This window comes from Zeus faber (assembly GCF_960531495.2).
Source record: "Zeus faber genome assembly, chromosome: 18".
Taxonomy (NCBI): domain Eukaryota; kingdom Metazoa; phylum Chordata; class Actinopteri; order Zeiformes; family Zeidae; genus Zeus; species Zeus faber.
The window spans coordinates 17,561,247-17,589,156 of record NC_137210.1 but is presented as its reverse complement, the minus strand read 5'-3'; the positions used below and the strand labels follow the sequence as shown (position 1 = coordinate 17,589,156).

The 27,910-nt window shown below is 43.8% G+C and overlaps 1 protein-coding gene across 3 annotated transcripts; it reads right to left on the bottom strand.

The window, feature by feature from the left end:
* On the bottom strand, positions 1-26,399 carry cobll1b (cordon-bleu WH2 repeat protein-like 1b). Of its 3 annotated transcripts, XM_080019131.1 has the most exons (15): positions 25,928-26,399; positions 25,729-25,799; positions 10,157-10,339; positions 8,720-8,927; positions 7,713-7,938; positions 7,549-7,596; positions 7,337-7,428; positions 6,614-6,841; positions 5,637-5,772; positions 3,899-4,097; positions 3,704-3,786; positions 3,459-3,574; positions 2,079-3,380; positions 649-798; positions 1-548 (listed from the first exon to the last, which is right to left on the bottom strand). In XM_080019131.1, the coding sequence occupies exons 2-15, from the start codon at positions 25,785-25,787 to the stop codon at positions 510-512; spliced, it is 3,069 nt and encodes a 1,022-aa protein (XP_079875257.1). In that variant the 5' UTR covers positions 25,788-25,799; positions 25,928-26,399; the 3' UTR covers positions 1-509. The 3 variants fall into 3 exon arrangements, with proteins under 3 accessions (XP_079875257.1, XP_079875255.1, XP_079875256.1); XM_080019129.1 differs by having other exon boundaries at positions 2,079-3,574; XM_080019130.1 differs by having other exon boundaries at positions 2,079-3,574; positions 3,710-3,786.
* Between the last annotated feature and the right edge of the window lie 1,511 nt (positions 26,400-27,910).

Genomic DNA, 27,910 nt, shown 5'->3' with positions numbered 1-27,910 from the left:
TGTAGTGAGTCAAAATAACTTTAATGACAATTTTAAAGATACATCTTTTCGCTCAGCACTGCTTGACAGGCCACTTGTACATATCAGTGTATGTGTGCACATATCTTAAACCAAATCAATATATATGTTATATATTTAAATGCATATTTAAAGTGATCTACAATGAAGATCATCAACTTAGTACTGCTATCGTCACACCTTTGACATAGCGTAGCAACATTTTATGAAATAGATTTTTATAACATTAACTCATTCATTCAATCTAAATAATTTATAAAGATTGTTCATTTCATGTCAGATAACCATTGAACCAATGACGCGACAAATGTGTGACTGTCATCACACAAAATAAAAATATGACATTCCCTGTCCAAAAATATTATTTGATAATGCGGTGTGAGGAGAAAGAAACAACAAAATTACAGCAATTAATAACTCTTCCTATCATATGTACACTGTTGCAGAGTACCAAAAGAGGTAAAACTAAAAAGTATTCTCCACTTGGGACATCAGGGGCTGATTGGCTCCGGCAAACTCACAGGCTCCTCCTAGAATAATGCAAAGGGTACAATTACACACACTTTTACGACCCGTTCCTTTCCCAACAGATCGAGACTCGCTCATTCCACTTCAACTTGTTATTCTTACAGTAGATATTTGTGTGGATGTATTTTTGGGATCGGGACACTGCTGCGGATTTTCTCCCCCGCCCACGTCGACGATCCCGCCGTGGGACAAGGGTCCATCAGGGCCTCCGTCTAAGCCTTTGTCCCCGTCCACCTTCCTATTGTCCCCCTCCTGAGGGACACAAAACATAACAAACAACCGCTAAAGAGTGTCTGTGGAGATAAAGAAGACTTTTTTTTTTTTTTTTTAACAACTGCAGGGTAACAATGTAACTTTGAGAGGTATGCATTATGTACACTGGGGAGGAAACACCGTGTCCCCGCAGATCACACGGGTTTAGGCTTCAGAGCAGATACCAACACGGACACATGGAGGAGGTATGCAGGAGGAGGGATTGGCACCGGGGGAATGATTGTTTGACAGCCCAAGAAGCCAGGCCCCAGAACAAAGGCCCATTGTGCAGAGAGAACTATGTATATACAGGCGCCCAATGGCACAGTGCTGGGCACGGGCGGAGGAAAGGGCGGTGGAGTTGGTGGTGGTGGTGTGAGGGGCTCACTTACAGTAAGTACGGTGAGATCCAACAGAAGATTGGTTTAGTGATAGAAGATCAACAGCTATAGTCAAAAAATGGCCAAATACAAACTTTTACATATTATAGATGGAGGCAGTGGTTTTACCATTGCCGCTAATTTCTCAATCGGGCCATTTGGAGATTGGAATGTTCCTTTAACATTATACAGTGTATTATGTGAACTACATGAGATGCACGTTAAATGAGAAATATCCCAAAGATTTACCCATTAACATGAAAAGGTAAGTTATGTGAAGAATTTTAGAAAGTAAAGTAAAAACTTTATTTACAAAATGAGATGAAAGCACATTGCGGTATGTATATGTGACATAACTCATGAGTGGAGTAGAGGATGCTGGCAGTAGAAACGCTTCAGGTTTTCAGCCCACTCTGTCTTGAATAGACTGCAAAATGCTAAACGTGGGGATCGGGGATTTTACATTTTTTTTATTATATATATTATAGTCATTACTTATAGTTCTAAGTAAATTGTTAGGACTTTGGAATCTGCCACTGTGGAGCTTGTCAATTTTAAAGTTATGTTGATCTCACTTTGTTTGTTGCTCCATCCCATAACTCTCTCCTCCTCCTCTTTCCCTTCCACTCATTTCTCAAACACTGAGACGTGTCATATCGTTGCACAGTAAATTAATGTGAAAACTTGCTCTACCACATAAATCCTTTCTGCCAAAAGTTCTAGATGAGTGGAAATTTAAAACATGGTGCAAATAGATAAATGACCCCCAGAGGCTGCTCCACAACCGACTGTCCATTGAAGGGTCTGATTGACAGCGAACTAGACTGCCTCTGGTACGCCAGGATATTCCAAATTAGAGCAGCTATTTGGTTACTACACATAATAAGCCCAACGACTCACCTTGGACTTTGGCAATCCTTTCGACTCTTTGATTGGAAAGTGCCCTGCGATGGGCGAGAACGTGGGTGAGACCGGCGAGCCGGGAGACTTTGGGCCGTGGGACTGGGACTGGGAGCGCTTGACGGCGGAGGACACGGCCTGGGCGAAGCGGGACGGCGTGCTGGGGGAGAAGGGCCTGGGGGCGGCGAAGCTCCGCAGCTTCACCAGGCTCAGCCCCAAGGTCGGCTCTTTGGACGACCAAGCGCTCTGCGTGGTCACGGGAGGGACGGGGAGGCTCCGGTCGTCGCCCTCTTCCTGGCTCGCCTTGACGACACCGCCACCTGCTGGCTCACCTTGGCAGTGCGCGGGAGGGGGCGGAGGAGGAGGAAGCGTCAGCCTTGCATCCTCGGGATTCCCTGGCGCCTCCTTCTGGCCGGTGGAAGGACCGGCACTGAGGCTCTTGACCGCTGCCGACGTTACATAATACCCAGGTGTTCTTTTGTGCTGCGGCAAGCGGAAAGATCCGGGTTTGGGTTTGGTTGCGGGTGGAATTTTCACCTCCTTGACTTTGGCTGTTGGACCGCCTTGGAGGCCGCCGCCACTGGGATGGGACGGAAATTGGTCGTCGGCCGTCGGCGAGCCGGCGGCCGTGGAAGAGGGGCGCGTGGGTTCAGATAGACTTTGACTAACAGTAGTATCAGCAGACATCAAAGCGTCTTCCCTGGGCGTGGCGGTCTGAGGCTCGGTCCTGACCTCCCCTGGCTTCTCCTCCCGAGCAGCGCCATCCACCGGCTGAAGGGAAACTCCATCTACTTCCTCTCCCGGGGGCGCGGCAGGGGCTTCCAGAGTCAGCGCCACTTCAAAGTATCGGAGCTTGTCCAGAGATTTGGGAGGCACAATGGTGTACGTCGTCATCCCCACCTTAGGAATGTAGTCCCTGGTCAGCTCGTTGGAGGGTTTGGGTTTGGGCTCAGAGTCGTCGGCGTAAACGGAGGCGGCCTTAGCGGAGGCCGGGGCACTTTGAGGCGTCGAGGCTTGGAGCGGAGGGGTGTCGAGGGTGCGGGATAAGGCGGGTTCAGGCCGTTCCTCCGTTAAGGTGGCCATGTCTCTCTTGGTACCCGGCGAACCAGATCCAGACACCGGGGACATGGAGGAGGAGGAGGAGGAGGAGGGCGCTTCCTCAACCTGGGGCAGTGTGATATCTGTTTGGACCTGAGCGTCCTCTCCGGCAGGGCGTGGCGCGATCTTTTCCGCGCCGCTCGCCTCCTCCAGGGATTCAGTGTTCGCCGGAATGAAAACCTGGCACTGGGCCTGGGCCTGGACCTGGGACTGGACCTGGGTCTGGACCTGGGTCTGGACCTGGGTCTGGACCTGGGTCTGGACCTGGGTCTGGGTCTGGACCTGGGTCTGGACCTGGACCTGGACCTGGGCCTCACGCATGTCAGGCCTGACGGGCGAGGGAGGCGTGGCACTTTCAGTGGTGGACTCTTGCTTAGCTTCTCTGACTTGGTCGCTCTCTGTGGAAAGGCCAAACCAGAAAGGATTGAGGATGAGTGGATTTTGAAGAATCCAAGGAAGAACAGCATCGTGAAATGTTACAGGCATCAATCCATCAATAAGTCAATAACAAATTAAGTAGAACGTACCGGTACCTGTCATTTCAGATGATTCCACTGAGGTCACTGTGTTTCCATGAGCTGCAGAATCGTCCATGGTGCTCTCTACTGATCTATCACACAACAAGCAGCGTTAAAAGTTTTGCAAGTTTCCCTTTAAAATAACCCAAAAGAAAAAAAAGAAAAAATAAAATGGACTTTAGGGAACCTTAATAGAGTTCGTACTTGCCATCTGAGGACAGATCACCGGGCTGATCTCTGCCGGCGCCTAGAGAGCCGGCGTCCAGGGAGACGTCCGCCGACAAGTCGAGACTCCTGTCGTCTCCCTGGGCGTCGCTGAGAGCTGCGGAGGTCACGGACGCAGTCGACTCCTCCTGCTCCATGATCTCCTCCAGTGTAGTGTTGTTGTTGTGAGCCGAGCCTCCTGCAAAGCAACGGCATAAAAGAGCCTCAACCGGGGGTTAGGTTTTAGTTTTTCCCTCAGAATAATACCATTTAGCGCGTGTGTGAAATGAATCGAACCGTAAATATAAGGAGGAATAATAAGGAATAAGTGAGGAAAAGTAAAAAAAAAAAAAAGGCCGTTGAAGCTTCTCACTGCATTCAGCTTGTGATCAAAATATCAGCTTGAAAGCAGAGTGATAAAGAAACTAACTCTCTGGTAAGTCCATGTGAAAATCTCATAAGAAAATGACGATGAGCATGAATGCAAAATCCAGACGTGAGATGTTGGGAGCAAAATTCAAAATTCAAAATTGTGGAAAACAATGAGGTCACACAATATATACAATCCAACCAAAAAAAAAAGTACAAAACTGAGAAAATTAGGTTTTGTGATTATAAAATATGCAATAACCGAGTAAATAACAAAGGAAAAAAAAGGCATAGAAAAGAAAGAAATGAAAAGAGAGAGGCCATCTACGAGTCTCTGAACTCATTTGATCCCGTGTCTGACGTCAACCGAGCCGAAGGGGTGCGTTGGGTCAGGAATCCCAAATATGCCGCCCGGGATGCGCTCTGCAGCCAAAATACCGAGGCTGCGTCGTCAGCCGGCGACTGGGGCTAACTAGATTAACCGGGATCCTCGTTTGAACGGCGGAGCCGCAGCAGGGGAAACAGAGCCAGGTTGGTGTTTCATAAGGGAGCTCGGGGGCAGCGCCGGTCGCCCCTTGAAGAACGTCATTCAGTGATAAGAGTGACAGAAAAGTGGCAGAACCATCTCTCCAGCAGCAGGGAGGGACGGGATTTGGACGTGAGCACACTAAGGGGCTGGTGTAGGAGGTGGGGGCGGATTCACTGGACGTTGCAATGTGGTGCCGCAACACATATTTGTGGAAATACTCAATACTTTTTATCACTATCAGATGCAAGACGCTCGTCCATCAGACATCCACGTTAATACGGTTTGTTGAAAAGCCGCTTCAGCATTTTTAGACAAAATCTTTGGTAGTATGGGGGAAGACAGCACATCAGTGAACAACTTAGAAATGTAAAAAAAATCATATTAAAACTAGTCATCCCTTAAATTATTGTATTTTATTTAACATTCACAAATAAATATTTGAACATATTGAATTTATTCCCAATTTACAAAATTCACATTATACATTTTTTATTCTATAAAAAACATTTACAGATTTATTAGTATTACTATTATCATTACGAAACATATTTACTATATTTGTGGATGAATTTAAACATCTGTGTCGGGTTTGAAATCAACTTTAGAAAAAAATTTGTACAACTATCATTCATAGAACCATTGTATAGGAATATGTATGATTGTTGTACTATCACTGTTGTACTTTGTTGTACATTTTTCAACATCTCACACCCACACCCACACACACACCCACACACCCCACCAGGGGGCGCTGGAGTTCAATTAAATTGAATTCTTTGGGTGACAAATTATGGCCCATATGAATATTCATAAACACAGGAAGAAGGGAAAAAAACAAACCTTGTGAACTTCCATCCAGAGAGGTGTCGTCTTCGACCACGCCGGGCGACAGCGGCGGCGTGGGGGGTGCGGGGGCCTTGCGCTTGGTTCTCTTCAGGGAAGACTCAGTGGACGACCCGCGGCTCAAACCAGACATCTACATGGAGACCAGGAGGCACCATTTTAACAATGAGCTACACAAAAAAAAAAAATCAAGCCATTGCCAAAGTGGTGATCTGCTACAACTTATGTACTAATTGTTAAAAGCATTTTATTTTTCAACCTTGGTACAACACAGTATATGTACAGACTTTCTTGTATATGTGTCATATGCAAACTTGCACAATTCCTATTATTCCAGAATGAATCTCTGATACAGAGGTTATTACATAATAGTCACTCCCATATTGAACATAATAGCCTATCCCATATACATAAGTCTATTCCCTTTATTACTTTAGAGTTATTTTATCCCATATTATTCTATTTACCAACTGCTTTACGTTTTAGGAATCAGTTCGTTTCAGTTAGTTGGTCAAGTAGAAATTAGGGAGCTATTGTGTTCAATCTAGAACATATTGTGCATAGTCACTGGGTGCGCTGCATTGACATTTCACTGCATACATGTATGGAAGTATGTATATGTATGTGACAAATAAACCTCTTGAATCTTAATTGTTTTTGTTATTCTTTTAGGTTTATTGTACATTGCCAATTTATTTTTGTTTGTTATTTTATTTTTATGTACATTTTTATTCTTTAGTGAAATTGTTTTGATTCATTGCATATTGCCCATTTTTCTATGTTCGAGTTCATTTTTAGGTTTATTGTATTATATTTTTTTGTTAATTATTTTAGATGCCGAGTTCTTCTCGTTTTTGTTTATTTATTTTGTTAATCTTTAGTCTTCATTGTTATTTTTTAGGTTCATTGCATATTGCATTTTTTTCCCCTCTACCCACCTACCCACCTACCTCTCTATCTAACAGTCTACTCACCTGTTCTCCATCCACTCGGCCCTCGGTCGGCTCGGAGTGGAGTCTCCGGCGGACCCCCAGGTCGGAGGGGCAGCTCTGGGACACGAGCAGCGGCGGCTGGGGAGCGCGTCTCTTCTTGGGCACGTCGGTGAAGGGAGAAGAGTCGGCGGTGGAGCTGGGGAGGGCCATGCTGAGGGGCCGCGGCTTGCTCACTAGGACCGGGGACGCCGGGGCGCTGGCCGTCACTGCCTGCAAAGAGCAAACATGCAACCCAGGTCATGATAAGAAAAGAAAGAAAAACACACACTGCGCGCAGGCCAATAGCAGAGCTGCGGAGAAAAGCCTCCCTCTGAATATTGAAATGTGTGCGATGATCATTACTGTGACAGTGAGGACTTAAAACTAAAGGTGGCCGCGCCTTGTTTGTCAGGGCCCCTCGACCTTGGAACGGCCTGTCTGAGGAGACACGGCTGTTTGAGTCAGTGACTTCTTTTAAAATCACTTCTCAAAACCCATTTTTATAGATCTGCTTTTATCAATTTTATTTTATACCTATTTAAATCTTTTTTAATTGTATCTATTTATATTTTGTCTCTTTATCTGCTTTTACAATTTAAGGAATGAATTTTATTCCTGTTTAATAATGTTCCTTTGCCTTTTAATTTCATGATCTGAACACTCTTTTATTTCTCTGTATATTATTATTATTACTACATAATAATATCACAGTTAATATGCAAATACCTCCCCGGACTTCTTCTTGCTTGTTCTCCTGAACATGCTGAAAAGGCCTTTGTTTTCTTTCTCCTTCTGGGTTTTGTCTTTGCCTGGTGTAACTGTACGAGAAATGACGTCATAGTTCAACTTTAACGACAACGTTTCCCGGAACAAAACTGAAGATAAAAGTTTGTGCATCTCAAATGTTAGTTTAAATACCGCAAGATGGATAAAACTACCTGAATGAGATGGCGAGGGCGGACCTCTCGCAGATAGACAAAACGGATCTATGGAGCCAGCGGAGAACAACGTAGAGCTTTAGAGCTTTAAAAACACATTGTAAGATCAAAATGTGGAGGAGTGTTAAACCCCATTCTATTACATTCTACATCAGCAGAAGTACCCTTTGTGTCCCTGGCGTAGACCTCCCTTATGGCGTAGTCGTTGAGAGAACCGTCCAGGTCCAGAGGCCCCTGCGATTGGACGTCTCGGAGCAGGACCGTCGTCCCCACCTGGAACTCGCACTTCTCGCAGATGGAGGGCAGCAGCTCCGCCAGGGGAACCCGGGGGTTGACACGCAGGATGGTCTTCTGAGTCCGTCTGTAGTTGATCACCATCCGCACGGTCGCCTGGGAGAACACAAAGGAGTCCGCTTAGACGGTGTTGCCCAACCCTTTTTATACCACGGCAGTTTTTTATTTATTATTATTATTCTTTTTAAACATAGGGATGATCCCACGACCCACCTCCTATTAACCACTAAAAATGTCTCAAACGCGTAGAACTGCGCTTATTATCACGGCCTACCGACGGTTAGTGACGCAAGACTCGCAAACGATTTGTTCATGGAGAGCTCATCTTGTCAATGAGTCGGGAGTCACTCCGCAATCTTATACTCACAAATTGAAAATAGTGACGGAGGACTAAATTAAAGACCGAGGCAAAGCGGGTGTAGAGTAGGCGTTTGGCATAATTCATGTTGAATGTGATTGATTTACACTGCATTCCACCTAAATAAAATACTTCTGAGAGAAATAAACCATTCCTTGAGAGAATTCCCCTCACAACTCTCACACGACTCTCGATGCCTTGTTTACACCAACTGAATCAAATAAACAAAGAGTCGGAAAAATTGAACGACTCTCGACTTCTTACCGAGTGGCTCAAGAACCGAAAGTCAAAAAAAATTTTTTAACCCTTTCATCACTAACTAATAGTATTCACTTTCAGTGTGAAACTTGAGCTTCTTTGATGAACAAAGAGCTGCTATTCTGCCGGAACTGATGAATTACATGAATTAGGACCGTCTCACAGTTTTGAGCTTGCAACACAAGCGCTAGTTTACATTATTATCTGTTTTCAAAGTGGAATTTGAAACATTTTCAAAATTAATTTTTCCCTCTATCGCACCTCCGGCATGTGAGGGGCCGCCTTCTTGTTCTTGTCTTCGGACCCCTTGGCTTTGAGCAGGACCTTCTCGGCCTCCAGGGTGCCGATCAGCGTGTTGGGCTTGAACTTGATGTGGTTCCTGTTGGTGGTGACCAGCTCCAGGGTGTGGCCCGACGGGTTCAGGTGGTACTTGGCACACAACGTCACCAGGAGGTCCATTAGAGGTTTGCTGAAAGGTAGAAGCAGATGTGAGGACAACGGTAGAATGGATGAGAGAACGTGGTGAGTGGGAAAAAAAAAATATATATATATATAAATGACAGTCATTTATGACAGTCATTAATGTGGTTATGTAACTGATGGAAAATATGCAAACGTGATGATGTGTCACTGCCCAAAATGTCCAGGGAGTGAGGACTAGTCACTTGCTTTGAATTAATCTAATTACGGATGTTTTGGCCCGTCAACGGCTAATTTATGGAAACATTTATTCATTTGCAAGGATCGCCTGATCAATTCCGATAAGCAATTCACTCTCGAAGAGCATAATTCAGAATATTGTTTTGGCGTAGCGGTAACATTAACCAAATGAAGGCCTTCAGTAAACCGTGTTTCAGTAAAACGTCATTATAATGAGTCCACACCATGGAGGGCAGGCGACACATTTTTATGCTTTATCCATTTTTTTTTTGTTATTATTCTTTTAAATCGAATGGGTTGCCTGGGTTATTTCTCAAGGAGGAGGCCTGTGGGGACAGAACACCTGGATACCTGGAGGGTAGGTACATTCTTGGAGAGAGGGATAATGATATCTTGAGCAAACGCCGCTGATGGAAAAGTCCTTCTGTCCACTGCAGAAGGACACAAAGCCCTTGCTTTCAAAAGCTTTACTGACGTGGGGGAAATGTTGACACACGCCGTTCTGATTAAGTGGCCAAAAGGTAAACGCCGAAGATTCCTGCTACCGAATATAAACAAAACAAGAAAAAAAAAAAGAAAAGAAAGGAAAATGAAAAAACCCATTCACATGGCAAATCGTGGCATTTCACAAAGCTTAATTTCATCAGGGTAATTTTTTGTTGCCACAGAGGAAGAAAAAAAAAATGGAGCACGCCCAAACACATATTAAAACCCCAAAAAACCCAATAAAATAAAAAAAGTCAAATTCTGCCACTCCGCCCATCCCGACTTAAGACTAAAGGGAATGGAAATGAGAGTTGGGGATGATGTAATAGAAGCAGAACCAGAACCAGTCCCAGCGGCTCAGAGTGTGATTCAGTTTGTATATGCGACGGACATGTTTGGTTTCGTTCGTCGGTTTCCCCATGCTTGAGGCTGTAGCGCTAAGAAGTAAAACTCTCAAAAAAAAAAAAAAAGAAAAAAAACAACCGCGCCTTTGTTTTCCTTTGGCACGTTAAGATTTTGGCTTTTTTCGATTTTTCGATTCACCAGCATCACCTGCCGTGCACCGTGGTGGTCTTCTCCGCGCCGCCGGGCAAAACCACCACCAGGGAGAGGTCCTTGTCCAGCGGGTCCTCCTTGTGGTCCATGGCGAGGCGGGGGAATGCGGAGAAGCTCCCGGGGTCCAGGCTCTTCAGCGGCGGGGAGGGCGGGGGCGGGGCTTTGCTCTTGGTCGAGACCCTGTAGTTTGGGAAGAAACAAATTACATGACGCAAACTCAGTGTCTTTCATAGCAGGACAAGATTATACCATTAGCTTTAGGACTGTTGTGCTTGTTTTTAGGTTTACTGCATATTGGCAAATATTTTAAATGTTTGCAGTCTGTATATTTTTCTTGTTTATTTCAAGGTTTGTTTTTATTGCTTATTCTGAATTTTTTGGTTTAATTTTTTTATTGCTTATTACTTGCATTTTTAGGTTTGCTGTTTATGCCCCAATGTTTCTTGTGTATTGTTTATTTTAGGATTCTTAAGGGTCCAGCCTGAAGGGCAAGAACCCTATTGTTTTTGCTCAGATTTTTATTATTATTCTCTGAGCCATTATCAAAGTGTTTGGCGCTCAGAAACCTTTGAACCCACGGGCACAAATTAATTCAAGTTCAACCCATATCGGACTATATCTGATGGAGGTTAGTAAAAAAAAAAAAAAAGTTTTTTTTAAGGAAGGAACCGGAAGAAGTGGACCAAAGGGACCGGAAGTGGTGGAGCAGAGCTCTTTGTGACATCATGGAATCTGAAATCTTTTCATCGTCAACTGTAAACCCTTGTATACCCCTGTGAGTTCACATCCTTCATTCTGGAAGTTGAGGCGGAAGTGGACACGCAGCGGCTGCTCGCCAATCAGATAGTGGATGTGGAGGGAAAGCACACAGACTCCCTAGTTATCGACCTTTGGGATTTGAACAAAGTGAATTGGATACACAAACACATTATGAGCTGTCCGAGCAGAGAGGAGAACACGCTGGTTCACTGCTACACCAGCGTCCACAATGCGCTTCACGCCGTTCCCAAGCTGCGCTGGGAGCCACGCCTTGTGGGGTTTCACAACTACTGATTTTCAAGTTTTTCATAATAGTAGTCTAGTAGTCGTCTTTTACCTATGATGTAAGAAAGATGCAGAGAGAGGAATTCTAGGTAACAATAAACATTGTATTTTGTAAATTACTTGGGATCATTTTTTAAGGGTGTGGTGGTTCAACCAGATAATTGTGTGTACCATATTAGCAAAACGCATACAGCCAGCGGGTTCAAATCCAGCCCGTGAGGATCACCCACAACGGGTGTCACGATTCTCAAAATCCACAATTCGATTTAAAACATTTTTTGCACTTAAGATTTGTATTGGAAAACACTTGTTTCTCAATGAATAACTTTCACTTGAATATTAAAAATGACAAATAACAAAAATATGAGTATATGTCAACAACACACCTAAACAGTTAGGAGCTTTTGCAAAACTAGATCTAGAGAAATAAACAATAAGTCCATTATTACACTACTTTTAGGTTACTCACCGCTTGAGATTTCAAAGTTCAAAATCAAATGCTCATTCCAATCGGTTTTTGATTTTGAATCGGAATCGTGACACCTCTATCACTCAATGGTGATTTATTTTTATTTTTTTCTGGGCGCAATTTTGGCGCCCCCCTCGAGATGGCGCCTTGGGTGGACGCCTACAGGAAGCAGCGGCACCGATCTCTTCCACGGAGGCCACGGGGAGGGGTATTTAGTCGGTGGGGATCTGTTACCTCATGCCATATAACATAACTGAATTAAGATATAAATGTAAATGCGCATTTTAATAAATTATTTGACTAATACAATAATTACTAGTCTACGACTGGTTGACTGCTGCCAACAGCGCCAACTAATGGTTATAGTGGTAAACTACTTGGTGAAACCTCTACGCCTTGGTCCACCTCATCCCCGCATACAGGCAGAAAGTCAAACTATCTTAACCTGTTGCAACGAAAACCAAGATGCAGCGGAGGATCTAGTGAGTGCCTGGATCGCACGGACATATATCAGCTTCTGAGGTGACAGCTGTATACGGACATGCACCAGGGTGAGTTATAACAATGAGAAGCCCTGGTTCTAGGCCTGTCACGATAACTAATTTTGTTGGACGATATATTGTCCCAGAAATAATTGCAATAAAGGATAGTATCATTTTAAGACAATTTTTGCCGCTGATATAATGATAAAATAACAGAAAATTTATGAAAGTACACTCTTTCAAATAGCAATGAACTTTTAATTCTCAAGAATATTCAGACATTGTAAAGTGAAAAAATAATTTAAATATCCTAAATAAATAAAACATAAATAAAATAAAGCCACAACCATAACAAATAAAATGGAGTCTTGGGCTTTAGTAACATGTTATCTTCACCTGGTTCACTGTCGCTACGTGCGAGCGTGAGAGGACAGAAGCAGTGCGACCAGAAATGACAGCAAAACGTCTCAGCAAAGTTTTTTGTTCATTCGGCTTCATTTGTAAAATGTTCACAGAATGCAAGTAATTTATTTGTGGATTTTTTATATATATATATATATATATATATATATATATATATATATATATATATATATATATATATATATATATATATATATATATATATATATATAAATAAACTTTTTTTTTTTTTAAACCTTAATACAGATTTGCAGATTGCAGAATTTATGGATCTTTTCATATTTGTATTTATTGTATTATAAGTATTTGTGAATTTTGACAATTCCTTCCATAACCTGTTTTTATTCATTTTGAAACGTTCAACATTTCACAAGTCACAACATTTCATAAGTCGGCTTTGTTTGATAAAGGAGGAGGCATTCACGAGTGGCAACAGGAAAGGCTTTAAAGTGGCAAAACACTAGTCTGGCAAGGCGGTTGTGTTTGGAACGCAGATTACGTAGCATAACCTTTATTATGTTTTGAAGGAATTAGGTGCATTTCACACCTAAAAACTCGGAAAGCAGTCATATGTGTAACTGGTGCAATTGCTGCGACCTGGACCCCGTGTATTGCTGCCTGCAGCTGTATTTTTCCCTTGTTATTGCTTGTTTTTATTGTTTATGTTAATTTTCAGAATTATTGTATATTGCCAATTTAGCTTTTTTTTTTTTTTCCCCTCAATTCTCAATTTATTTTCAATTACTTTATCATTATTGCTTCTTGTTTTTGATGCGAGCTGCTGTAACACTGCAATTTCCCTCCAGGGATGAATGAATAAAGCATGTATCTATTCAATGACCAAAAAAAACAACATTTGGCTGACGATAACATACATGTAATACTATTAAAACATTTAATCTATTTGTTTTAAATAAAAACTTGAGAGAGAAAATCCTTTGCCAACATTCTGAGTCAAACTGGCATTATGAAAGGACGCCTTTCTGCTCCTGCTTCCAGTCATGAAAGAAGTCGAGACCACTTTGAAAACCAGTCACAAGACACCGTGGAGAGATTTACTGCCTGCGCCCACAGAGGAACGCTGCATTTGGAATGTTTGATTTTTGACGACTATATTTTGAAACAAAAGTTTGGTTTTAGGACATTAGTACATCTCGCTTGATAGAAGTGATCGGATTGTCTGATTCACTTCAAGTTGAATTGAATAATTAAATCTCTTTAAGTGTCTTTAAGTGTCTCTTTAAGTCAGAATATTTGGGGATAAATGCGTAAACCTTCCATAGGGTTTCACTCAAACATGATTTTTGTGCCTGATAATTTCACCTTAATATCAAGCAAGGAAACTATACCCCTATCTATACAGGACATCATTTGGTTTTATTCGCATTTTCAAGCTGAAAATATTTATATTATCGCTATTATTCATTTCAGAAACAGGTTGTTTAGTCAGCAGGAAAGAAGGAATGAGTATCCCCCCCCCCACTCCTTCTCCAGCCTATAGCGTCTCATTTCGGGGGAGGCCGTTATTCAAAATGAGGAATCTGAGCAATGTGGGCCCCACTAAGCCATGTCCTGCAAGGATTATTAAGGCTCTCCAGGGGTCTTTTTAATACTTTGATAGATATAAATAGGTAAATAGATGTAACCCAAAAAAAGAAAAACACAGACAGACGAACACATATTAACACATATTACTGCATGGAGTTCCAATCACATATAACGTCACTGAAGCACTGGATTACTAGAGATAATGGTCTCATGTCATTGATGGTAATATTTGTGTGTCTTCTTTCATTACAATGTTTGATGTAATGTAAACATCATGCTCCATAAAAATAAAGGTGTTTTCTTGTCTCCTGTTTCTGTTTTTCTAATTATTATATTTATATTTGTTGTTTATCATTAGGTTTATTGTATATTGCCACATTTACATTTTCCATTGTTTATTTTTTCTGAATATTTTTCAGGTTTATTTTCTACCTTGTAGTTTATTTTTAGGTTATTGTGTATTTCCAACTTTTCAACTAATTCTTAGGTTGATTGCATGTTGTCATTTTATTAATTCTATTTATATTGATTCTGCCAGGTACATAAACCTAACATTATTATTTACCAAATTTTTGTACAAATACAGTATAAATAACAAACTGTACCATGTGCATGTATGTTTGTGTTTTCCCTATAAAAATAAAATAAGACTTACTGCATGGAGTGACCTATCATACATAACGTTACCGAAACATTGGATTAATTGGGATGGTCCCCTGAGATAAACCTAACATTTTATTTTTTGAATTTGTGTTCCAATACAGTGGAAATAACACACTGTACTGTGCACATGTGTGTTTGTTCTTGTCCCTAAACAGACACAGTAAAATAGTATTGACAAGAAGCTGTTTCTTGGGTGTGTGGGCCAGGTTGAGCAGGATGCCTGACAGACAGGAATGTAATAATGTTAAATAAACAACGGCGTTGGAGTGGAATCAGCAGATCTGCCCCTGAATAAAGCCAAAATAAAGACTGAATAAAAAACTAACAGCAAGCAGAAACACACTTCAGGGTACCAGGTACAAAGTCTAGGTATTGTGGCGATTGGGCGATTTGGCAATAACCCTTTAGAATCACCCCACTTTTACTTTCTGCTCTTGACATGGATACTCACTTACATTTATTTATTATATTGATAATAATTTTTTTATAATAATGTGTTTTCTTTTATTACAGTGTTTATACAGTGATGTAATATAAACAGTCATCATGTTCCTATGGCCATTTCATTACTTAGACACTTTTTGTTTTGGCTAATTTAACAATTTTTATATTAAACAGCTTGTTTGACGTAAAAAATAAACAAATAGATGGAAAACAGAATCTGAATGGACAATTAATACCTCAGGAAAGGCAAAAAAATAAGTAATAGAAAAACTAAATACTGAAATTAAAAACGACACTAGCTGCATGTACACACACGTATTATACCTCTACATGAAGGAAGTACACCTAAAATAAAGTATTAATAACAGATATAGATATAATATTCAAAGGGAATCTATTATGAGAAACCCACTTTTTCAGTGCTTGTGTACATACATTTGGGTCTCTCATGGGTCTACTAACACACAAACTGTGAAATAAGACAACCCAGTCAGTTTTTTGTGAGCTGTCGGCTTCACGGACCAGCACAAATCTCGTAAAATAATGTACTAAATAACTGTCCATGGAGAAACTGCAGACGATGGAAATGTAAGTATTTAAAAAAATAATCCCGCTGTGTTTCTTTCCAGCAAAATTAAAAAATAAATAAATATGCAGTAGATGGACTGTAGGCTGCAGAACGTGATCCGCTGTGCGCTTCTCCAAACAAAACCAATAAAAACAGTGGTTTTATTGTAGATTTATTTATTTATTTCATTTTATTTTATTTTTCGACGTCTACATGAACTAAAAAAATCCCCAATGCAGTGTTGGCAACGAAATTTGGAATTTGTTCAGAAACAGAGCCTTTTCCGACCTTTTAAACACATTTAAATACAAATTTGTTCAGAAACAGATTTTGGTGGACTGATAAGGTGAAATCAGTGAAAGTTTACAGACTTAAGCTCAAACCCCATTGGCTCACAGAACCCAGAAGTTGTGTTCAAACCCCATTGGCTCACAGAACCCAGAAGTTGTGTTCAAACCCCATTGGCTCACTGAACTCGGGGCCTCGGGAGGGTGGCTCCTCCCACTTGAAAAGAGCATCAGGAAAACAATGGTTTAGAGGCATGTTAGAATGGCTAGAATGCATAATCTGAGTGATATTTTTAGCAAAAAAACTGTTTTGGGGACCTCAGATCTGTTCAAAAGGAGCATATAAAGTCCCCTTTAAATGCAGACATAACTATATGATATTTATGAATGAATATTGTCCATAGAAAGCTGAACACCGAGCCAGGAACTTTAAATAAACCTCTGGAACCGTCACTGGAGTTATTGATGACTACTACTACTTAGACTTGAAGAGTTTCGTTCCATTCCAGCCACTGTCATTGTTTTTTTTTTGTTTTTCCCCAGAAGCCAGAGGGTGTTGCTGAATGATGAGACGTGTTCCAGCTTGACCCCGAGTCCTGACAGACCGGCTCAAAGAGAGGCTGGAACCCACACACACCACGTCCATGACTCACCAAACGACAACGCTGCTGGAAAGAAAACAACTAATTTTGGATCTCCTCATTAATTTTGCATTATATATATATATATATATATATATATATAATCTCCACACCACACCCACACCACACCACTACACACCACACCTGCACGCAGTTTATCATTATTATAGGTTTATTATTATTATCATCTTATTGCCACCATTTGTTGTTCATTGTTTATTTCCTAGGTGATTTACATTTATTATTTCAAATGATTTGTTTATTGTTAGTCACAAGGTTTATTGCATATTTTCTGTGGTCCATTGTTTACATTATCGTTTGTATTGACAGTATTTGTTATTTTAATGTTGTTTGCAAGTTTATATGAAGTGTTTATATTATGTTTGCTTGATACGTTGCCAGATTTTTATGGTTCATTGTTTATTTTCTGGTTTGTTGTTTTGTTTTATAACTTTTGCATATTTTTTTAATTTCTTGTGGTTTTTGCACAGTATATTGCCAACTTTTCTGACAATTCATTGGTTTATTGCATATTGCCATTTTCTTTTTTATGTGAATGGCTATGACAATGCAATTTCTCTCCAGGGTGGAATAAAGTATCCACCTATCCATCCACCCATTGACCCACCCATCCATCACAGATGAATAGACCCTCTTCCCCTCCTTTACAGTCACCATAACCTGCCCAGAGTGGAAGAGAAGGGAACGTTCTATCCTAAACTTTTCCTGGTATCTCCTCCTGGCTCGCTGCAGCTTAGATGGATCTGTAATGTGTGATTGAAATGCTGAAACGACGAAAACAGATGTGAGAGAGAGAGAGAGAGAGAGAGGAGAGACAGAGACAGAGACAGAGACAGAGAGACAGAGACAGAGAGAATGAGAGAGAGAGAATAAGCGAGAGAAAGAGAGAGAGCATTAGCAAGAGAGAGAGCATGAGCGAGAGCGAGGGAGAGACAGAGAGAGGGAATGAGAGAGAGAGAGAGAGAGAGAGAGAGAGAGAGCATGAGCGAGAGCGAGGGAGAGACAGAGAGGGAATGAGAGAGAGAGAGAGAGAGAGAGAGAGAGAGAGAGAGAGAGAGAGAGCATGAGCGAGAGCGAGGGAGAGACAGAGAGAGGGAATGAGAGAGAGAGAGAGAGAGAGAGAGAGAGAGAGCATGAGCGAGAGCGAGGGAGAGACAGAGAGAGGGAATGAGAGAGAGAGAGAGAGAGAGAGAGAGAGAGAGCGAGCGAGCACAACTGAGGCCCCGATGTCTGGCATTCGTTCTGGTTCACACCTGAGGAGAATGTGCCAGGCAGCTGCAAAGTAGATGAAATTCGGAATTTCACCTCCAACGAAAACTCTGCGAAAACTTTGACGGAATTGAAATCGCAGCTAAAGCGGCCGTGGAATGTGTTTCTCTGACGGGAAACGTGGGAAACACGCGTCGAAAACCCGCGGCTTTTGGTCCAAAAACGTGAAAAGGAAAAAAAAAGGCTTGGAACACCTTTGTGTTGAGCGTAGGAAAAGGGGAAAGAAGGGGATTCTAAGCGCTCTTCATGAGCCTCGCCATTTGAACCCATCGAGCTCTGGCGCGGCTTCCAATTGGAGGAACAAAATGTGCTTCCATCACCTGCAACACAGGAACCCGAGTCCAACAAGCGAGCAGCTGAAGCACCAAAAACCCGAAGATGTTTTGCATTCCAAGGCTCATTCCTGTCGCTGACGATACCCTGTTGACGACTGGCTACAGCACGTCAGGTCGACAGAGTCCAAGTTCAATTTGTTCAAACAAATGAGCTGAAATTCGGCTGAAATTGGGAACCTTCAGAGCAGGAGCAATTTGTTTTGGGTTTTTCTTTTTTTTCTTTTTTTATCGCCTTTGTTTGGTTTTTCAGTTAAATATTAGTGAGCCTGACTGCTGCAGCTGCCGGGGGGGCCGTATGACCCTGGGTTGGGTTTCATGTAAAAAAAAAAACAACTAAAAAAAAACAAACAAGATGTTGTGCAAACGAGGGCTTCCTGGTTATGGTTACACCCCAAACTATTTTCAGATATGCGCCCAGCGCTGCGTGTCGTAGCCCGGCTCCGTTTTGTGGTTCGTGTTCTCTCCGGTCGACTCGGCTGCAGGCTGCAACACGCCGCCGCGCAGCCACGAACCCGCTCCGGATCAATAGAAAAAGGGAGAGGACGCACGGGGACGCCAGGCTTCCCTCTCGACCGTCTCCCTTTCGGAAACAAATCCCCAAAATGTCCCCGCCGCGCGGCCTTACCTTATCGTCCTTTTCCCTGAACCTCTCCCGTCCTCCGCCGTGCTATACCTCCCATGGGTGGTGGTGGGACTGTTGCATGACTGTTGGTGCCGGCCGCCGTGTCAGAGCTGCCTAACCTCGACGCCACGCCTCGTCCGTGACATCGGCAAAAATCCACCTCAACGCCCTCACCTTGCCTCTGAAACTTTTTTTTTTTTTTTTAAGCCGAGCGTGTCGGAGTGGAGACACGCCCCCCCCACAGCCACACCCCCCCCACACACACACACACACACACAGTGGGTAATCCTCAGAAAGGTAATCAGCTTTAGCTCTGTACTGTACAGACCTGGAGCTGTGGACAAGCCCACAGAACAATGGCATATTGCACAGTACAGCAAAGAGGAAGTGTGCTTGAATGTCCAGACTATATTTTGAGGTCATTTATCACCCCCCCCCCCACCATGCATCTTTCCCAGGTTTAAGCGTGATCAAGTGGTTTCAGGTCTAACAATGATTATTAGTGATTATTAAAAGACGGATGCGGATCCGGATCCAGATCAACACCGAGCCAAGCCCGCGGTCGTGTCGACTCTTGTGTCAGGGCTTTGGAGCCGCGTCTTGGAATCCTCCCTAAATTCAATCAGGTATGACGTCATCCTTCCTTTGTTTACTCATCATTGTCATCATCGAAGAGACTGCCAAGGTTTCTTTTTTTTTTTTTTTTAAACAACCATGACTGCAGCCATGTACAACTGTCAATGCACTGGAACTATTGTGGGTGAAACTCAAGGATGGACTATAACTATGGCCAGAAAATCCTATAAGTGTAAATAATATCAATAATATAATGATAATGTCAAAGACATGCATCTGGGTGGTGATGAGCCCTCATGGGGGTAATTTGATTATTTCTTTAAATCGCTGCTGGTCTCCACTGTTTGTCTGGAATGCGGGTCAAAGGGCGACTGTTAATAAATCTATTGAGCAAATAAAAAGTCTCGACTCACTGTTGCGTCGTGTTAACGACTGATAACGTCGTAAAAAGGTTCCAAACGATGTGAGAGACACGGTGTTTAAAAGTGAACAGAGTCATCTGGCCGACAAACAGGGCCATAAAGGAACAAAGGCTTTCATTAACTTTGGTATTGTGTCCAGAGACAAAGGGTTTTCTTTTTGTTTTTTTGGGGGTTTTTTTTACAATCATTTCAGGTGTACAGCCTCCAAATCTAATAAGATGGATTTCTTAATAAGATCTTTTTTTACGTCAGTCATTACACCCTATACAATTCTGTCATTCACCCCACGCACAAATAGTCTCGAAAGGGATCAAATCTACGCAGGAGGTCCACTGAATATTTTTCGAACCAAAGAACGCAGGAAGCTGTGACCTTGACTTGACGCTGCACTATTATGTGAGTCAACTTTACGTGAGTTCATTTCCTCCAAAACAACTTACAGTGCAGCACTATATATACAGTATATATGTAAGTGACGGCTTCACTTCCGTTTCCTGAAATTGACCATTTTGTAGTTGTGCCTCAAATGTATTCGATGCAGCTTTAAAAGCATAAGCTCACCCTTAACCCGAGTTCAACTCAACTTTGCTTTAAAGACCAACACATTTCAAAAGAGATATCTAGATAAATCGTCTCTCAAGTATGAGGTTCAGCTGTAGCCTTTGGGCAAAACTAAAATATATGGACAAATAAAATAAACATAAAATGTTTGTTTAATTCGTTGACACCTCATACGTGTTAATTCAATGTCACTGTTTAACGACCTTTAATGCAGAGTATTTATATCGTTAGGCCTAATAAAAAAAATAAAAACCTCCTATAAAGACATTTTTTACAAGACATTGCTTGTTTTAGATTTAATTACACCACAAAAAAACTAGGTACAATTGGTGGTGAGCGATGGCATGTGGGTGGGAACGGCCACGAGGGGTGGAGCTGATGAGTTGCACAGAGGATGGAGACAGAGAGATGGGGGGGGGGGGGGTGTTACAAAATCCCTGTGGAAAGACAAAACACAGTTCCAGGACCACAGCTGGTAAATTGGTGAGAGGTCGCTCACAGTAAACACAGGCTGTTTAAAAAAATAAAAAAAGAAGAAGAAGAAGAAGAAGGAGGAGGGGGGGGGGGGGGGTCTGGGGGGGTCTGGAAAGGCCATTACTCCAGAAGCCGTGTGAGATGGGAAGATATTAGAGAGAGAGCGAGAGAGAGCGAGAGAGAAGGCATGCTATGAGAACTCCCCACTTCCTATGTGAAGCTTGAATCACTTTGGGCAAAACAAAAAAAGGCCTTTTCCCACAACATGTTCCAGCACCCAAAAAAAAAACAAAAAAAAAAAAACTCCACCTCCCAACTAAAAGAAGCCAAATGAGCGGGCCGGCGGGTCGGTAGGCCAGCGGCAGTCTGCTCAGCGGCAGCCTGCTCAGCGGCAGCCTGCTCAGCGGCAGCCTGCTCGGATGATGAGATTTGGGATCCATCCCGGGGGGCGTGGGGGGGGGGGGGGGGGGGCGGGGGTTGGGGGCGATTCCCCAAAGCCAGAGGTCGCTCCGTGAACCAGGATCTGCTACGTTCTTAAGAACCTCATCCATCTCAGAGTGGATTTTTCGGCCTCCGAGAAACAGCCCCCCAACGGCGAGCCAGCGGGGTTTCTGCAGCGTCAAATGGTGAAACATCTGCTAAACATTAAAAAAAAAAAAAAAGTCTGATGGAAGATCTGAACGCTATTAGAAGGACGGAGGATGGAATTAGGGTCGGCGGTTTACAGAGGTCAACAGAGTCCTTGAAAGCCAAGGGTGACTTTGGCCAGATCCGTCTTTTTTTTTTTTTGTTTGTTTTTTGTGTTTTTTTGGCGGGGGGGGGGGGGGGGGTTGCAACGCCTGTTTATTCGTGAGACTAACATTTACGTGAAAAGCGTCTCCGAAGAGAGAAAGTTTCCCCCCTGGAGCCATCATTACGCCGGTCACACTGCGCCCTTTCTCGCGAAACAAACAAAGCATCATTGTCCTCGGCGAGGCGTCCACGCCGCGGGGGGGTGGGGGGGGAGCGCTCCACCCTGGACGGTCACATGAACAACCGAGTTTTTTTAAAATTAAATAAATAAATAAATAAATAAATAAATCGGATAGTCCGGTGGCGGAGAATCAGCCGCGCTTTTATCATCAGATTGGACGCGAGATCATACTTTTTACACACGGGCGACTGGGTTCATGAAACGAGGTGGGACAGCGCCACCTAGGGAACCGAGGCTTTTGTCGTCTCGATTCCGCGACGGCAAAACTGCTCCTATCAAAAGCATTTTTTATATCCCCCCCCCCTTCCGTTCTGAATGCCTTTTCGAGGCGCTTATCAACCGGCCGCTCTTATCAGCCCGCGCCACCTCTGACTGATGGCTCAAGAGGGAGAGCCAGATAACACGGGGGGGGTGGGGGGTTCAAACAAATCATCGTAATTTTCTTTTCCTTCGCGCATAAACGTCACGCATGCCCTGCGAGATAAGCAGAAAAGGTCCCATTGAGACGGGACAAAGGGAAAATTCATGGTGGAGTTCTGCAGAATTTCACCGTGGGAGGAAGTCGGAGTGCGGCGAGCTGGACGAGAGGGCGACGGGAACGCTGGCGAGGGCCAGGGGCCCCGGGCCCGTTTTCAGATCAGCGCTCTGCTGCGGAAGGGTCTAAAAAAAACCAAAAAACCCCGCAAAAAACCCCAGAATCTAAAACGGTCCGTGAACGACACAGGGATGATCCACATTGTGTGGCTGATGATTGTGGTGTCCCCTAATCATTTTTTGCTGCCCGGCAATAATAAGCGTTCATTGTGGTTTACGGTCAGTGCGTTGGCTCGGACGCGGCAACAAAGACGACACAGTCTTCTCTGTTCGCTGATGAGATGGTTTTAGCTCGGCGAGGCCCAAAAGAAACCACCGTCCATAAGACAAAAGACCTACTATTAAAAAGGTAGATTTCAAAGGGTTGTCTTGTCAACCTCAGGAAACCTCAAAATTCCAGGAGAAAAAAATAAAATAATAATAAAAAATAAAAATCAAAAAAAATCAAAATGGAAACAGCTTGTGTTGCAAGATCAAAATTGCAAGGCTGCACTAATTCATCAATTCCAGGCAGAGGAGCAGCTCTGCGGTCATCAGCACGAGCTCAAGTTTCACACCGAGAGCGAGAACCATCAGTAGGCCAAAGTAATAAGCACCCCTCTAAGGGTTTGGGAAGTTTCGTGAGGTTTTGAGTGGTTAACAGGATTGCGGTTTGGTGCCGTGGGATCATTTCACGGTAAGAAAGTGTGCCGCGGCAGGAAAAAGAAGAAGAAGAGGGGGGAGGGAAAAATAAATAAATAAAAGAGTCGGGGAACACCGTTCTGGGACTTAAACTAAATTAGGCTAAATTATCCTCCTCCTCCGCTTTCCTTCTGCCTGGCAACGCGCGGCACAGACTTCACTTCGCGTTATCTTTGGCCGGCGGCGCTCGCCGTAGTTTTTCCATGGCTGGATCCATGCGAGCAGCTGTGCCCTTGGACCGCCCCGCACGTCTGGAAACAGCTGTGGGGATTCATGATACCTTAACCAATCCCACATTCTGCCCCGGGGAGAGCCTGCCATGTGAGATCATGCTTTAAAAAGGTGTGTCCAATTCCCCTCCGGAGCGGCTCCGCGGAGAGAGAGAGAGAGAGCAACTTCGAATCGGCACCAATACATTTCAAACTGAAGGGTGGGTTGCCGAAACGACCGCGTCTGACGGATGACGCAAAGAGGACAGACACCCCCCCCCCCAGCTCCCCCCTTGATCTTTTTAAAGAAAGGTCTTGCCGCCTCGTGGGTTCATTCGGGCGTTTTTTTTTTTGTTTGTTTTTTATCTTCGTGGGGTTGTGATACCAACCCTTCTGCCGGGAGAACAGGCGGCCCAGTGTTTTGGGGTGGTTTTTTTTGTTTTTTTTTGGGCAGCGACCGTCGCCTGGATAGCAAACGCAGCATAACATTGGCAGGGTGTCACATGAAATGTTGAAGTAGCTGGGGGTTTCACAAGCAGCAGGGTTGTTTTTTTTTCTTTTTGGCCTTTGGTTTTGTTGGCTTCGGGTACGAGACACCACAAATAAGACGAGCGAACATGTGCTTCTGAGCTCCCAAATAATAAGTCAGACGCCGCTGAGGGGAGCGCGGTCGCGCTCCAGAATCGCCCCGGGCGGCTTACGAAATGTGAATAACCGAGTACAGTACGGGCGTCTTTCGCGTTGGGACGTAACCCAAGACTGTTTTTACAAAATGGAAATCTAGGTAATGCTTGGAACGCGCATTTGTCGAGCCGTCTAATTCCGTCTCCGCCGTAATAATAATGATGAGAACTCCGCTCTGGATGCCAGGGCGGTGAGCCGTCGCTCTTTGGAAAGTCGCTCCCCCTCTTTTCAACGGTTCCAACCGCAGCAATACAGGCAGCTGACATCACCTCCAAGTCCCCGGACCAAAATGAATTGGAAATTCCGACGTGTCACACGGCCGGGGCACATACAAGATGGCCGCCCTTTCGGGCCAATCACTGTAATTGAACATCACTATTTAATAGAACATCATCTGTCCCGACATCCGGTTATGCCGGTGGAGTTAAAAAAAAACACATGATTCCCACGAGGGAAGCTCAAATGTTTGGATTATTCTATATCTTATCACCACACACGCGCGTGCGCGCACACACACACACACACACACACACACACACACACACACACACACACACACACACACACACACACACACACACACACACACACACACACACACACTTGTTTGCCTCAAAAATACTTCCCATGACCCCTTACATATGGTCAAGGCGCTTTCTGGGTAAAACTCGAGCAGGAAATGAGTCGAGGTCAAAGGTTTGAAGCGTCAGAAACAACTGTTTTTCATATTATGAGAAATGTTTACAAAAACAACATTATCTTTCCCTTTCATTATGCGCAACACATTGTTGGAATTCATGTCCAGATTTTTTTATTTATTTTTTTTTAAACCCCTGATGGCATTTCCTGATTTTATTTATTTCTTAACGCCTGTGATTTCAAACAACAGCGTCAACGTTGTTTCGCCCCAATACAGCGAGACTCTCCCGTCACTGGGAGCCCAGTCTGAGAGGGGATTTGAGATCGTTACTGTTAGATAGGATTTAGTCCAAACTTCCATACTTGTCTGCACTGGAGTCAGGGAAACAATGGTCAAACCAGGATCAAAACAGCCCTTATCGTCCCCTGATGGCACCAATGTCTTGTAAATGGAAAAGAAACAAAAGTCAAGTCAAAAGTGGAATTCCATAAGATGGTCTCGCTCTGCTGGTTTATCAAACTCACCGCTGATCAATTTCACTACTTGCACGTGCTGGATATTTGCCTTTTTTTTTTTTTTTGGCCGGGAAAGGCGGACCCCGCCACAAGCCAGGGAAGCAGCAAACAGGAGTTGCATGTACACAATGCAAATACTTGTAAATGGTTGTTTTCTTTAAACGCACCAGCGAAATAAATAAGGGATACATTAAAAAAAAAAAAAAACAACAACAACCTCACTTGTTACCATTTGAACTGTCACGCGTTTTGCCCCCCCCCCCCCTGGAAGCTTTCGAAGGACCCCGGGGGTGGGTTGGGGGATCCCCGCACCCCCCGGGGGCTGAGACCCACCGTCCTGACGCCGGCGCTAATCGTTCGATTAAGGGCAACGCACGCGTGGGGAGACGGGGACTCCGAGCGACAGCTGATCCGACGGACCCACCTCAAAGCGGAGCAGAGTCGGTGGGAAGGGGATCCGGGATCATCCACGACGGGACTCATCGTCGACAAAGGCTAGGGAAAGAAAACGAGAGAGCGCCCGTTTTTAATAAACGTGCGGATTAAAACAACAACATTAACTTTTTTTTTTTTTTTTAATTTATTTTTATTTTTCTCAGCGCATCGCTCTTCCCACTCCTCACCACGGATCCGGCGCGTTTGCCTCCAAACTGCTCACATTCCTCCCTGTTTTCCTCGAGCCTCCATTCGTATTTCCGCGTTATTTCCACATTATGTTACGCTCCCGACGAGGCGCTGCTGAGGCGTGGTCCCTTTCCTTCTCTTGTTTGGTTCGCTCAGCCGTGCGAGCGGACACATCGGATCCGTGACGCCGCGTCCATCCCCGACGAACTTTCCGACACCGCGACTAAAACGCTGCAGCGGCGGCGGCGGCGGCGGCCGGGGCGTCCATCTCCGAGGGTTCCCAACGCGGGCTCCGCGACCCGTCGGGCGGTCCCGGGAAGGATTGAGGAGGAGTCCGCAACAACGTTTTACTTTTTTTTTTTTTTTTTTTTACTTACGTTTTACAAAAAAAATTTTTTAGTTTTATTTGTATTTGTATTTCATTCACATATGTTGTGTATTCATTTATTTCCATTTGGTTTCATTAACTTGTTTTATGTATTTTCACAAAATAATTACAGTATACTCCAACTAAGTAATAACGGTGAGTTTTATGTGTTGTGCCATAAGAAAAAAAGTGTCAGCAAGGTTTGAATTGCTAAACCAGACAGAATTAGATGATTTGAATTTTTTTTATTTTATTTTTTTTAGGGTTTCGGTAGCCTGGGAACCAGACCATCTGCAGCCAATGTTCCATTGGCTCTGCAGAGTACGTCTGGCCACCCTCCCATTCAAACAGACTTTCCACCCACCTTGCCTCGGTCGGGCCAATCACAACTGTTTATCTAACAAGGGGCAGGTTTCATGCAGCAGCGAAGATGCAGCAGAGAGCCGTTGAGGCAGCTTTCCAAGATGGCTGCCACTGACGTGGAACTTCCGACAGGATTTAATAAAAGTTTAATTTACCAACTCACTCGCTCAGGGCTACGTCAAACTATCTAGCCAAAGCGCTGATTGGTTGTCGGCCCATCCAATGTTGATTGGTTGTAGATCTATCCAAAGCGCTGATTGGTTGTGGATCCATCCAAAGCACTGATTGGTTGTAGGTCTATCAAATACTTTGATTGGTTGCGGGTCTGTCTTATTGCGTTCAGAGACATTTAGGTCGGGGCCCTTTTGTAACGCCCCTTGGAAATCGAAAATGAACAAGATTCCAGACTAATACGCATTTGTCTGGCGGTCTGGCGATGCAAGGCTAGGGTTTCCATTCATCTCCTCCTGTTCACTCCCTTCCATCCTGATAACTGAACACTCATTTCACACGGCTTAACTCAGCTGTAATGTGCAGAAATAATATTATGTCCTTTATTTGAGTGTTATTTCAGCATTTGCATTTGGCCTTCACCCATTGGAGCCATGCGTTGTAATTAAGTTTGTTCTGTATTTTTCTCATCGTGAAAGCCTTGGCTGCAGCGACACCGTGTGGTAGATTTGAGGCGGTGACATCGAATAGTGACATTTCTGTTGATAGGAAATAATATGTAGATAGAACGCAACAGGGCCGTTTCTAGGATTCAAAGACATCAGGGGCTTAGCCCAAGGGGAGCCAGGGCAGGTGCATATTATGCGCAGTGCTCTTTTTTGTCTCTTTCGATAAGAAAACCGAGTAAAATAAAAGACATCTAAAATAAAAACACAATGTTTTTATTTGCTTTATTTAGAGGTGCCTGAACGGGTACAAGCAGCGGAGCAGAGATCGCAGGCATGAATTACTGCCTGATCGTTCCCATTACGATGCTCCATCACGCATGGAGATGGAGACAGAGGCGCTAATTGTATTCTGATCGCTCCCTCTCCGCACCCTCCACAGGGTCCGCCCTAGGCGGCCACCTACAGTCATGTAGGTGGCCGCCTACACCTATATGTCACCTGTACTGCAGGTGAAGCCTCTTTGGCATCTGGTCCGACGAGATGCCAAAATGACAAGTCCTACTGGTGCGCTCCCTCTCTCCCCACAAAATGCGTTCGTGACAAGTAGTGTGAAGTACATCTGCTGCTTGAAT

What these genes read in the sequence shown, in the direction of transcription:
- cobll1b (XM_080019129.1), bottom strand. Translation starts at nt 25,787, where the DNA reads ATGAGTCCCGTCGTGGATGATCCCGGATCCCCTTCCCACCGACTCTGC. An exon ending in GCCCTCGCCATCTCATTCAG is followed by an intron (nt 7,429 to 7,548) that starts GTAGTTTTATCC and finishes TTTCTCGTACAG; the next exon opens with TTACACCAGGCAAAGACAAA. An exon ending in GATCTGTCCTCAGATGGCAA is followed by an intron (nt 3,787 to 3,898) that starts GTACGAACTCTA and finishes GTTGTGTGATAG; the next exon opens with ATCAGTAGAGAGCACCATGG.